General features: G+C 47.0%; 1 protein-coding gene across 7 annotated transcripts in view; it reads right to left on the reverse strand.

The window, feature by feature from the left end:
• Positions 1–12,923, reverse strand: part of RREB1 (ras responsive element binding protein 1) — a 183,951-nt gene that overhangs the window by 63,294 nt on the left and 107,734 nt on the right. For 3 of the 7 annotated variants that reach the window (XM_045497489.1, XM_045497491.1, XM_045497488.1), the window contains exons 2-4: positions 8,309–8,423; positions 4,661–4,784; positions 3,815–4,027 (exon numbers count right to left, since the gene is read on the reverse strand). In XM_045497489.1, the coding sequence (XP_045353445.1) occupies positions 3,815–3,985 (171 nt within the window). In that variant the 5' untranslated portion in view covers positions 3,986–4,027; positions 4,661–4,784; positions 8,309–8,423. Of the gene's footprint in view, positions 1–3,814; positions 4,785–8,308; positions 8,424–12,923 lie in introns of all 7 variants that reach the window. The other 4 variants (XM_045497484.1, XM_045497486.1, XM_045497485.1 and 1 more) reach the window with 2 other exon arrangements.

Here is a 12,923-nt window from a genome sequence, read left to right on the forward strand (position 1 = left end):
GTAGTCCTGGGGCTGAGCTGAGCACTGGGGCGAGCCCAAGCCACGACAATGCAGCTGGGGAGGACGTGGGTGCTCACGGAAGTGGGAGACCAGGTAGCCTGAGATAGGGGATGGCACCATCTGCCAGGCTGGACCCTCAGACTTCTTTCAACAGACCTGTTTTTACTTGTACTCATCTGAATGAGTTTCTGTTCTTTGCAAATAATGCCCGTCCTTGAACACTTACTATGTGCTAAATGCTACATATAGAAATGTCACAACCACGGTTACAGATCCCATTTTCTGGACGAGGAAACTGAGGTACAGAGAGGTAAGTAACCTGTCTCAAACGAGGAAACCATGAAGTAGGAGACCCAGGATTAAAACTCAGGCCGGCTGCTCTCCCAGCCCATGCCCAGTTTAGGGCATGACTATGCTACACAAGTCTGATCAAAAAAAGGATTAACCCCAAGGCACAGAAAGGAAACACCCTTGTGGTTGGCTCATGAGAGACGATGAAAATAAAAATCACTCTGAAGACTCTAAAAACAAATGGCACCATAAACCAGATGGGGTGGAGCGAATGCATGAGGATGTCCAGGATGTATTTGCCCACGGTACTTCTGTGTCCTCTTCAAAGACTAACAGGCCTCATTTTTAATCAATACAAACGCTTTTCTCATCTGTGGCACTGGGTCTGAGAAAAGGTACACTACATATTTTTCACCCTCAAATTTTTTTAAAAAGCAGGGGAAGGGCAGAAAGAGAGGGAGACAAAGGATCCAAAACAGGCTCTGTGCTGGCAGCAGTCAGATGTGGGGCTCGAACTCATGAACTGTGAGATCATGCCCTGAGCCGGGATCAAGAGTCGGACGCTCAACTGACTGAGCCACCCAGGCGCCCCTCACTCTCAAATTTAAAAAAAAAAAACCAAAAAACAACAAAAAACCAAAAAACCAGATAGGAAGCCTAAGGAAGCTGATAACCCAGAGACAGTTACAAAAAAACCTGCCAGCCTCACCGCCATCCTCCCAGGGGCATGATGTGTATGGAGCAGGGAGGGGTGTCACTCCTTCTCGGCCCATCCGACTCCAGTCACAATGGAGCTGGCCAAGAACCACCAAAGAGCAACATCAAAAATGAAAGCATTCACAACAAAATGAAAGCAATCGCTATAATAATGAGGGCTGTCTCATAGCCGGACCCAAACTCAGTCCCTGGGGTATTTTTGTTATAGAACAATATATATTAATAAAATTTTTTTTAAAGAAAGATTCATCAATAAGATGTCAATAAATGGGGTGCCCGGTGGCTCAGTCAGTTGAATGTCTGACTCTTGATTTTGGCCCAGGTCATGATCCCAGGGTTGTGGGATTGAGCCCTGCTTCGGGCTCTGCACTGAGTATGGAGCCTGCTTAGAATTCTCTCTCTCTCTCTCTCTCTCTCTCTCTTTTTCTCCCTCCCTCCTTGTGCCCCTCTCCCCACTCAGGTGCTCTTTCCCTCTCTAAAAAAAGAAAAAGTCAGTAGATGTCAAAAAGCCAGGCGTCCGTGTGGGTAGCCTCCTGAGGCAGCACGTTTCTTGAAAAAACCATTCTGCGCACACCTGGAGGTAGATACTGGACATACTGAGTAGGTCCTTGGAGCCTCCGGCACCAAACCTTCTGTGAGGCTGGCAGCTGCACTCCGCAGACCCTCACACAGGTCTACAGAATCCACAGTGGTCGGGGAGGAGGAAACCTCTGGACTCAGATTTAATTTTCACAAACAAACCCAACAGCAGAGAGAACAGCCCTGCTGTGAATCCAGTTACTGCGGCTGTGCTGGTGGAAGAAGCAGACTTCCTGAGCTGACAGATAAAATTAGCAGCTAATGTGATAACTAACCATTCCATAATGAAACAATCTGGCACCCGTGTCGGCGTCCGGCTGTGGCTAATCTGTCCTGGAACTCGGTGCTAGCGCTGATGGGCCTTCTCCCCAGGCTCCCGCTCTCGGCCTTCCCTACCCGCTCACAGGTAAGGGTGATGCCCACTCTCTCCCCAGCTGCGCTCTGCTGTTTTTAATGTGCTGTCTTTTCCATGTTACCTCTGGCCCAGAGGTTACCTCCCCTGCGAACACTGAGCCCATGCCCTGAGGAACCCTGGAGGACACAGAAGGTAGATGGAAAATGGCTCAGGTACACCTGTCCCATTTGCTTACCCACACCTGCAGAGTCACCTCCATTTACCATGCAGGGATGGAGGTGCTGTGGGTCACACTCTAGGGTTCTACCTACTGTCTCTGAACCACTGGGCACGGACCAGAGCCTGGACTACGGTCAACTCTACCTGTGTCGGGGAAATGCCGGGCTCGTCCCTACCCATGCCACTTTCTACCGGTGGAACATAGAAGGATGAGGAGACGGTGACCGTACGTATCTCGTTCATCCCGAAATGCCTGCCACCTGGTGCAATACCTGGCTGGAAGTATATATTGTGAAATGGGTGGATGGATGGAGAGATGGACAGATAGATGGATGGATGGACAGTCACATGAGAGTGGAAATAAACCTTTTCTTCCCAGAGCTAGCGCTCCGTCTCGACTCAGGCCACAGTCATACAGGCTGAGTATTTTCTCAGGTACCCATGGGAAGAGAGGCAGGCAGAGACAAAGGAAAAAAGAGAGAAAAAAGGTATCAATGCTCCAACTCTCCAAACATCACTGAACCCTGCTAAGTCTTCAGCTGTGAGGAAGATGGGAATGAACGGACCCTTCTCCTATGCTGCTGGAGTGGGTTTTAGGCTGGAACGACTTTTCCTGGAGGACAAGTGGTAGCCAAAGCCTTAATTAACATACTTCTAAGAATTTATAGAAAACCATCAAGGATAGTGCTCAGACAATTCTGTATAAGGACAGTCACTTGAGGATTATTAATAAAAAAGGAAATGAATTCACAAAAGCCCAACAGGTTTACTTTCCAGTCCATCCCTGGCATTGAGAGGAACTGAGAAGACTGCCTTTCCCCCCTGAGGATTTGGTGTAAACCCATTAAGTAAGTTAAAACAAAAATTAAATGTGGAGTCATCAGTTCAGATTACATGGATTCAGAGAAGAAATGAGCACCACACACCCCCTGCCTCGCTCCCTGAGTCTCCTTGAACACACTGCTACCAGAAGAGTGATAACTTTTTCTCAAGTGCCCCATTTGTACATTAATTAGAAGATCTGTTTTATTTCCCAGTGGAGGAGCCTTAGACCTTTGTAACATCATTAATTAACCCTTCCAATCCTGGCCCGCCCTCCTATTCTTCCCCACTCTTCCTGATTTGATGCCCACTAAAAACTCAAGAGGACTAAATCACCCCATGAGTGGCATTCTCTGAAGCCAAATTCTGTGCTTTGTCAAAGGTGGAAAGCTGAATGGGAGATCCAGCAAAACCAACACTTATTTGCTACCTGATCTGAAGACACTTAAAAAAAGAAATCAAGGCGATGGCTTCAAAATCCCAATTAACCAGCTGTGTGAGTAAGGAAATGAACTACATCACAGTAGAGGAATAAGTCCAATTCTTTGCCTTGGCCATCACGTGAAGACAGCTTGCATTCAAATCAAATTAAAGGGCAGAGAATAAGGATTCCACCAATACTCACACCACCGCAGAGAAAATTTCTTCCATGAAAGGAAATTGACATAAGCCCGGAAAAGTTCACTCTTGAAGCCTCTCGGCATGTCCCTTTAGTTCTGAGCTTGTCCGAGGTTTTGGCTTACGAAGCTGGGGCTCAAGGGAACAAACTTCACCCAACGTTCTCATAGACTGAAGCCACCAGATGTCACCAGCTAGCACACAGGAGCTTACCTGGTTCCTTCTGCCAATCCGATTTGGTCCTGGAGGCTTCGTGGGGGACTTGGTGCTCTGGGGGCTCCCGCCATTCTCGGCGACCTTCCCTACACTCATTACTGCTGACATCATGGTGTTGACGGAAGACAAGTCTGAACCTTCCAAGCCAATGGGCGAACTTGACGTCATTGGGTCAAGGGTTTAAGCTTCTAAGAAGCTTCTGCCATAGAACTGAAAATCGGAAATCGCTGCTGTGATCAATTGGTTTAGCCCCTGTCAGAGCCCGGTGGCACTGGCTATGGCTACCATAACCGTAAGTCAGGTCAAAACACCGAAGGCCCCCCTGCTTCTTCAGTTCAAGCTGACACTCGTGCCCATAATGACTTGAAGCTTTCATCTAAATGAAGCACTGTCATAACAAAGACTAACTGATAACCTCGCTTCCTTTCTGTGCATCTGTACTGACACAACCCCCCAAACTAGCAGAGGCAGGTCTCCTGGCCTTTCCTAATCTTTCATTAGACAGAGCAGGGAAAGGCTCTGGAGTCTTTCTGTCAGCCCAGGGAGCTGACATTTGCCCAGCACCCTCCTAAAAACCACGCTCATTTACTACTACAGGAATGTTCTAGACTTAACAACTTATGATGAGAACCTTCAGGTCTCACGTAACTCCACTGCTGTAATTTAGTGCTCTTAATGGGGAGCCCAAATTGTACACGACAACTGAGAAGGCAATCCTCTCAGAATTATAACCAAACTTCAAATCAACATAAAAAGGACCGTTTCTTAAAATATATGAGTAGGTAATGTACCTATACCCCAGAAGATGGATGGAAGGAAAACCCAGCCCCCACTGCCAATTACCTCCATTTTCTGCCCCAACTGATATACTATGAGGTTTTCCCTTGCTATAGCTATCATCCACGTGGAGTAGGAAATGAGTCTGTGTTCACTTCTTTTTTTTCTTCTCTTGTATCACTTGTTGACACTGGAAGGGAAGCAAAGGCAAAAAAAAAAAAAAAAAAAAAAAAATCAGTGAATGCCTTTTCACTTAGGGAAGAAAAAACTGGTGCCATTTACTTGTTGTAATCTCAGGCCACTATATTCATGAGAATACAGGGAGAACAAAAGGGAGGCGATTTTAAAAGTCATGTCTTTCTTCCAAAACCACATTCTGTGGTTGTTTTTCAACCTTAACTGATGTTCCCTACGGTGCTGTCACCGTCACTCCCAACAGCCAAAACGATTTTGTGGTATTTTACTTTCTGGAGCTCTTAACTACACACACACTGAATTTCCCTCCATACTCTACCCCAGTCCCCCACGAGCATTCAGACTCCTACTTGACCCCCCTCCCACCTCTACCTGAAAGTGACTGAAGATAAGGCAGGAAAGCAATTCACGAAAGGCTCGTAGTCTAGTACTAGACTATGTAGTATTAGGTCAGGCCTCAAAGAAAGCTGGTAACAGGAACGGCATGACCAACCGGAACACCCGCCACACCTCGTGGCCATTGCAAAATTGACTTCTGCAGCCTTTTCTAGTTACCTTCCTTTGAGAAGTGCCATCCAGTTACATGCCTTACCATGGCTGTGATATGGCCTCAGATCAAGTCTGCAGGTAAGTTACTTCCCTCATTTTATCTAGAGCCAAAGCCCTGCCAGTAAGCCTCAGATCCTATACTGACCTATATTAACTGTGCCTTGATAAATTCCACATGTCCTCTACTGGACTGGTAGTCAAAGATCAAGCTCATCATCTTGGCAGCCAAGTGAATGCTCAGGAACACCACCAGAAAGAACATGATTTCTTGTGGTTTCCTCCTCCAACTTGAGGGGACATGACCTAGGATATGACAAATGGTAACACCCAGAGCTACCAATGCAGCCAGCAGCAAGCAGAGCAGGAAGGGCCTGGGGACATAACTTTATTAAGCCACGTTGTTGTCAGCTCAGAAGTCTCAAGCTACAACCTTAGCAAAACAGCCAAAGAGAATCTCAGGAACGGTACTTTTCCAGCCAAAAGACAAAACGTGCCTTCCTTGTGGGCAGCCATTTTGAAGATATGGACTTAACGGATTTCCAAATGGGGATGAAAAGGACTAACTGCAGAAACATGCAACTCGAGACAACAGACCTCGTCTTAGCCCGCACATCTTTCCTATAAAGAGAGAAGAGCTATGTTCAAAATTAAAGCAAAGGCCAAACTGCAGTCCTTCTGTGGTTTCGCCATCAGAAGACCATTCAAAATTGTGCTTCAAACTTCCTATTCTAACGGTCTTTGAAAATTTATTTGGGAGATTTCTCTCTCTTGGGAAAACCACGAGACACAAACATACACATGTAAGTGTGCATACATACACAGGCACACCTGCATCTCTAAAAGTACCATTGGTTCCTAGAGGTGTTGTAATCAATCAGCAGACAATCATCTGTTTGATTCAAATATGTGGATACCTTTGATACTAAAACCCCTCCCCCATAGTTGTAATATATAGTAAATTATAAAATAACTGGCCAGAAACTGTTTGTTGTAATTATGTTATGTCAGTAAAAAGAAAGTTAACCTTTCTGATTCATAGGAGGAGTTTAGAAGGTAATCTTGCTTATGTCCTGATACTAGGAAAAAAGGAAAATGTGGTAGAATTTATGGAAATCTGGGAACAGGTTAGAGTAAACACCTCTAGGACTAAACGTAGAATTTTATAAGTTGTAAAAATTACATTCGATTCACTGAGAAAATGGAGAGGAGAGAAACGGGCAACATGAGAAGTAACAAAAATACATTCATGTTACAGAGCCAGATTACTAGGGATAATTTTTGTTACAGTCATTATAACATCCAATATACATTCTTACAAACTCCCTAAGTGTCTTAAATACGCAATACCTAGCCATTGTCACCACACTAACCAACATAAGGGCTGAATGTTGAAAAGGCTTATTCCAACTGGAAAAGAAAAAAGCCACACAAACTTGTTATTTCCCATTTTGACTGGGCAGGAAGACATTTGCTACATTTATTTCCTTTTCTGGGATAAAGTGTAAAGCGTTGACACTACTCACTGATGACACCAAGATCACCTGTGTTTACTTCCTTTACCTAGTTTAAATGTAAGTAGCAATATGTACATATTTTTCAATAAATTTTTTAAAGTTTATTTATTTATTTTGAGAGAGAGAGAGAGAGAGAGAGAGAGAGGGAGAGAGAGGGAGAGAGGGAGGGAGGGAGGGAGAGACAGTGCGAGCAGGGGAGGGGCAGAGAGAGAGAGAAAAAAAGAAAGAATCCCAAGCGGACTCCTCACCCTCAGTGCAGAGCCCGACATGGGACTCAAACCCATGAACTGTGAGATCATGACCTGAGCCAAAAATCAAAGAGTCGGACACTTAACCGACTGAGCCACCCAGGTGCCCCAGCAATGTTATTTTTTTAATAGAGACTCTTCTCGTCTCAATCTGGAAAGTGCAATTAGTAAAATGAGTCCCCCAGCTACACTGTTTGAAAAGAAGAGCACCGTCATTGGACTCATCCCTCAATTGCTGTTCCAGAAGCAACACAAACCAGCCTTACACACCCAGCACAGGTTTTTACTCCAGTGTGCTCCTGCGTCTTATGCTTGAGTTCTCCCTTTGAGAGGATGCAGCAGGGAAGAAGGGAAAGGTCCTGGTATAAAATAAGGTAGCTCATTGTTCCAGGTTATGGGGGAAAAAAAATCCACCTTAGCATTAAGGCACATCTATGCGCTAATTTACCCAGAGGCCAGTCGGCCAGGATTATTAGTGAGTTCTACCTACCTATACCTGACGTTGGGCTATACCGGGGTAATAACCCAAACTAACAAACCTAAACCTTCTGAGATTTGATCTCAGCGATGAAAGAGAAGTTGAACAGCTTGAAGTCCATTTACAAAGCACATTTTTTTCTTTACAGATATTAATAGTCTCAATATTTTCATTCTTTCCTTTGCTCCCTGACGCCACCCTCCACATCAGCCCTACCACTGCAAATAACCACCACCAATAAAATCATAACAATAAACAAAATAAAAATCGCTAACCCCATTCTAAGGCAATGTCTTCCAACTGGAACCAGAGAGAGCTGGGAACCCAGATGGAGTTCCCAAATCACAGATAAGAAAAGAAGTCATCATCTTCATGGACATGGCCAAGTGGACCGGCCTGGCATTCCAGTTTTTAACACAAACTGCCTGAATTTGGGCGATAGGGGGCGGCGGGGAGGGAGAAGCAGGGCTCTGCTGTCTGAAGCACTCCTTCCTGTGAGACCAATACCCGGTACCCTCTGAGATTTCTCATCCCACACTTCAGGCCCACTGGATCAGAAGAGCTCGCAACTCAGAGTTACAATTTCATTGTGGTTTTGCGTCAAAGCCTCAGGAGGACCTTGGGAAGAAAAAGGGCAACCCATAGGGAATGTGGGGAGGGAGGGGGAGGGAAAGGAAGACAACACTGGAAATTACTGGGCCTCAAGTGGAGTCCATAAAGTGTAACTGACCTGTTTTCTTCGTCTTATCAAGCTGGCCCTCCTTACCGAGGAGCAGACGCTGGCCCAGGCGTGGGCAGGGTCACACCTCAAAGCCACCACTTCTGGAGTACAGAGTCGGAGCAGCCTGCAAAAATGAGAAAAGGTGGCATGAAGAGGGAGTCAAGACCAGGCAGAAACGATCCTGTGTCCGGATCCCTTTTCCCGGGGATCCGGGAGGGCACAAGTTAAGGGCAACAGAACATTTCCCATCCCCGCCTGCATGCAGAAGCAAGCTTCCTTCCGGCTCCGAGGCTGATTCTGCCCAGAGCTACCCGCTAGCATCCACCGGAGTCGAGAGTGCCTTGGACAGACAAGAACGCCCTAGCACGCCCCAGCAGGTCAGGAGCCATATCACCTGAGGGCAGCTGGGACCACTGGCCCAGGCAGAGCTCTGGGCATCTTAGTGGCATATTAAGAGCAGATGCTGATGCTGCCAGCTTCAAGGGCAGAAGAGAACAAGACAGCACTAAGTGCTATCAGCAGCAGAGTGGAAAGAAGACAGCTGAAGAGAGTAAACACCATGGAACCAAACAGTCTCTTAATGTAAAGGACAGATTAGTGCATCTTCTCCTGAGTGATGGGGGAAGTGTCCATGATGGTTCAGATAGGACCAAACACGTATCTTCTCCTTTCGGTAGGGGGTATACAGAAAGCTTTTCAAATGACACAGGCTCCTCGGGGAGTCTGAGCAAGTCTGCTCTGGGGTGCAGGGGCCTCAAGTCCCTTCCCTGGGAGCTAGTTGGCCCTCTACAAAGTCAGCGAGCAAAGGAATGCAGGATTTCCAGAGCTGCAGCCTTCAGCCACATTCTCTCAGTTTCTGGAAACGGCTTCCCGCAGCTAAACGGAGGAGTGCAAAACTGGGAGAAGATCGAGAAAGACATAAATCAAGCCCTGCCGAGAAACCCTGGCGTGGCCCACCTTTTCATTCGTATCCCTTTTCGGAGTGTCTGGAGAAAGGTGCTCAATCCTGTCACACGCCTAGTTATCACCTTGAATGTTCCTCACTTTGTAGTTCCTGAGCACCGAGGGCGGGCAAGCCCCCTGCAGGACTGGTCAGCTGGGGCGAGAAAGGGCCACCGACCCATGACAAGAAGCTCCTGAGGCCACAAACACTCTCCCTCCACCTCACTGCTTCGATTCTGCATCTTTTCTCTTTGCCCCCTTCTCTTTTGAAAAGTTCTTTGGATTCTGAAGAAAGTATCAAGAAATAAGGAGTAACTGTAGGGACAGCCCCTGAATGGGACAGAGGCCCTGTAAGTCTCGAGGAATCCTTCTTACTACCCCAATAATTCTCAGTGGTTTTGGGGGATGAGAACCTCCTGAAGGGTGTGATAAAAGTTATGGACCTTCCCACAGGAAAGTGCACGTACTCTACATTCGACATTTCCCTTCCGCATCAAGAGTTCAGGGGCCCCAGACACTCATCTGAGGATAAGCAGGAGAAGAATCCTGGTTTTAGTTGACATCTAACCCACCTTCCTTTAAACTCTGAATCAAGTCAAGTTTATTAAAATGCCCATGAGGTTTTAGAAATGCACAAACAAAACATCCTTTCAGATCTCCCCACCCAAACTTAAAGATGCCTAGGGGTGAAATGAAACACTGTGGAAGAAAAAAAAAATACACGCCAAAAAAAAAAAAAAAAAAAAAAAACCAAGCCAAATTTCCCTGTTATTATTCATTTCTTCATTCGTGGCAACTTTTATTAGGAAGAAAGTCTGAAGAGGAATACCTCCATGGTTTTTTGTTTTTTTGTTTTGTTTTGTTTTTGAAACTACCACGATCTCCAAATAAGTAAAGTGAATTACAGTTCCATATAGAATTGTTAAAAACACACATCAGAGAGATGAGTCTCTGCAATTTAAACTTTCAGAATATAATAACTAAGACTCTCATTAAAATTTGAACTCCCCCCCTCCCTCATTTAAAAAAGATACTGTTAAAAAAGTCCACTGAGTAATCTCAATACACACCAGGAACCAAGGTGGGAGAGGGCCACCGCCAACACACTTGACCCTGAAACTTTCATCCTCTGCTCTTGGATGTAAAGGATTTGAATATTTAGAATGTCTTGCAATTCTAGCTGAGTAACAACAGTCACTACCCTGTTTGTCTGGGGTTCCACCAGGCCTGAGGGATTCACAGAACTCAGCGAGTGGAAAAGTACGGGACAGTTCTTGGAAGAACATTCAAGATACCCCTTACCTCTATCACCATCGCCTCAGGGAAAGCGGGGGAAAAAAAAAAAAAAGAAGAAGGAAAAAGGGAAAAAAAGACCTAGTGAGGAGAGGTTCTGTTCTAGAAGGTGATTCCCGCAGGGGTAAGTGACTGCAGCACAGGCTGGGAATTTAGAGGGGTGGTCTCGGGGCCTCCCAAGGGAGGATGCTGAATTTCTGGATTTGCATTCCCACACGGGCTCTGCCTAGATCCAATGGAAGCAAGATGTCTTGGAGTGGGCAGAGGTCCATCTGTGAGGATGAGGGGGCAGGGAAGGCCAGCCCCCAGGCCCCAGCCCCTGAGCAGATAAGGGACAATGCTATGTAAAGCCAGAAAGAAAAGATTAAGGAGTCTGTCTCCAGGTCCAACAGAGATAGCAAGCGGGAGATGAAAGATAAAAGGGAAGATGGTCTAGAAACAAAGCTTCTCAGCTTCTGAAAACCCAGAAGATTCTTCAGTGAAATCTAAAATCTGTCCTAAGGCCCGCAGGACAGATGGGGTAAGTTAGATGCCTAGGATGACAGTAGAGGCCCACGGACAGCGCTGAGCCTACAGAGGACCACGATACTTGAGATGGTTGATCTGTGGACTGGAACAGCCTAGTGGACGGTCTAGCTGGCCGGGTGGGGCCAACCCAGGGCAGTCTCAAAGAGTCTGAGTGAAAAGGAGTTCAGATACTAAAATGCTCTGGCTTCTAAGGGAGCTCTAGAAGCAGTGAGGACGTCTCTCTTAGGATGGGCTCCATCAGGAAGGAAACATTCTTTCCTCCATCTGAGCTAGGCTGGAGACAAAACCAGACCAGGCTGGATGTCGCACCATGGCAATGCCCGTTCTCCTTGGCCTGCAAGCCTAGGGACAAGACGGTCTCCTCTAACCAGGACAGCCTCGCGTGTGCTCTGAAAGCTCACAGCTGTGATGACGGCTCTGAGTTCCAGGAAGTTGATGTGTTTCTTGGCGTAGGGCTCAGTCTGTGCCTTGGAGAGGGCGGCAACCCAGGCAGGCCACCCTGCCCCCTCGCTGGCATGGGCTTTGGTCAAACGAAGCCTTGGAGTGTGGCACAGAGCACTCCAGCAGACTGGGCACAACTGGGCACCGTGGGCTGCACCTGCCAGTTCTGGATCTTCACCCCACTGCGGGAGGAGACGGGGTGGGCGGTGGAGAATGCACCACTTGGCAAAGCCCAAGTTTAGGAGAGGAAAGTCAGGAGGAGGGGGCAGGGCAGTACCCCAGGTCCCAGGACCATATATGTAGGAAGTGGTCAGACTTTCTGACCTGCCACTCAAAGCTCTCCAGGCTCTGGCCTTAGTTTACCTTCTAGCCTTCTTGCCCAGTTTCCATGATTACCTCTCCATTCAGTTTCTTCCTCCAGAACGTATGTCTCCCCGAATCCAATCCTGCAGGGGCCACCTTCCACACGAAGCTTCCCTCATTCCCTCTGGGGGAACCCCCGAGGGTTTTTATTATAAAACTCTGCAATATTAATACTAATACTACTAATGATGATGACACCAGCTAATGAGTTTTGAACACTACTTGCCACACACTAAGTGCAGTATCTCATTTAATCCTCCCAGCAACACAGAGGAGTACTGGTTCCACTGTACAGATGAGCACACTAAGGTGTAGGGGGTTAAGCAACTTGCCCCTAAGATCATGCTGGTAGAGCAAGGCAAATCTAGTTTCTAAACTCCACTAAGCTTCTTTTAGACAAAATTTGCAATTCCTGGCACAGGGCTTGAGAGAATAGATACACATTCTCTGACTTGTCCCAATCATATTCTGGGGCATTTCTGCCCTTCCAGATGGCTCAGCACCTGGCCTCCCACTTTTGCCTGTTTCTAGGGAGGGCAAGGAGCTCTCACCTTACACCTTCACCTCTGCCTTCCACTCTCTGAGGATGCACGACTGGACTTCCACCTCTGATTGAAAAGTTCACCACATGGGGTAAGGGTCTGCAAGCACTCACCACTGCCCTTGCTGTGCAAAGGGATGGGGGTGGGGGGACCTCCACATTCTACACCCTTGTGTTCTAGAAGGAGAAGGAAACTGGAAGGAAGCCACCAGCCTATGCCTGAAATCCCAAATAGCCCAGTCTGTCCAAGTGGCTGGATCCAACTGATCCAGCGATGTGAGCTCAGAGGCAATCTGTATCCTCTGGGTCACTCCTGCTTCCATGCAAATGGAATGTAGGCCTGGAGCGAGAGGAATTCTGACAGGGAAGTCTACACTTTCAGGTGCTGGGGTTCTAACAAGGTGTCGGTGGTGGGGAAGTAGCAGGGCAGGGAGGGGGCCAGAGAAGAGGAACACAGACGGTTGGGAGAGGGAGCAGACAGAACTGCACAAATCAAAAATGAAGTGAATACCACGT

The sequence above is a fragment of the Leopardus geoffroyi genome, chromosome B2 (assembly GCF_018350155.1).
Source record: "Leopardus geoffroyi isolate Oge1 chromosome B2, O.geoffroyi_Oge1_pat1.0, whole genome shotgun sequence".
NCBI lineage: Eukaryota > Metazoa > Chordata > Mammalia > Carnivora > Felidae > Leopardus > Leopardus geoffroyi.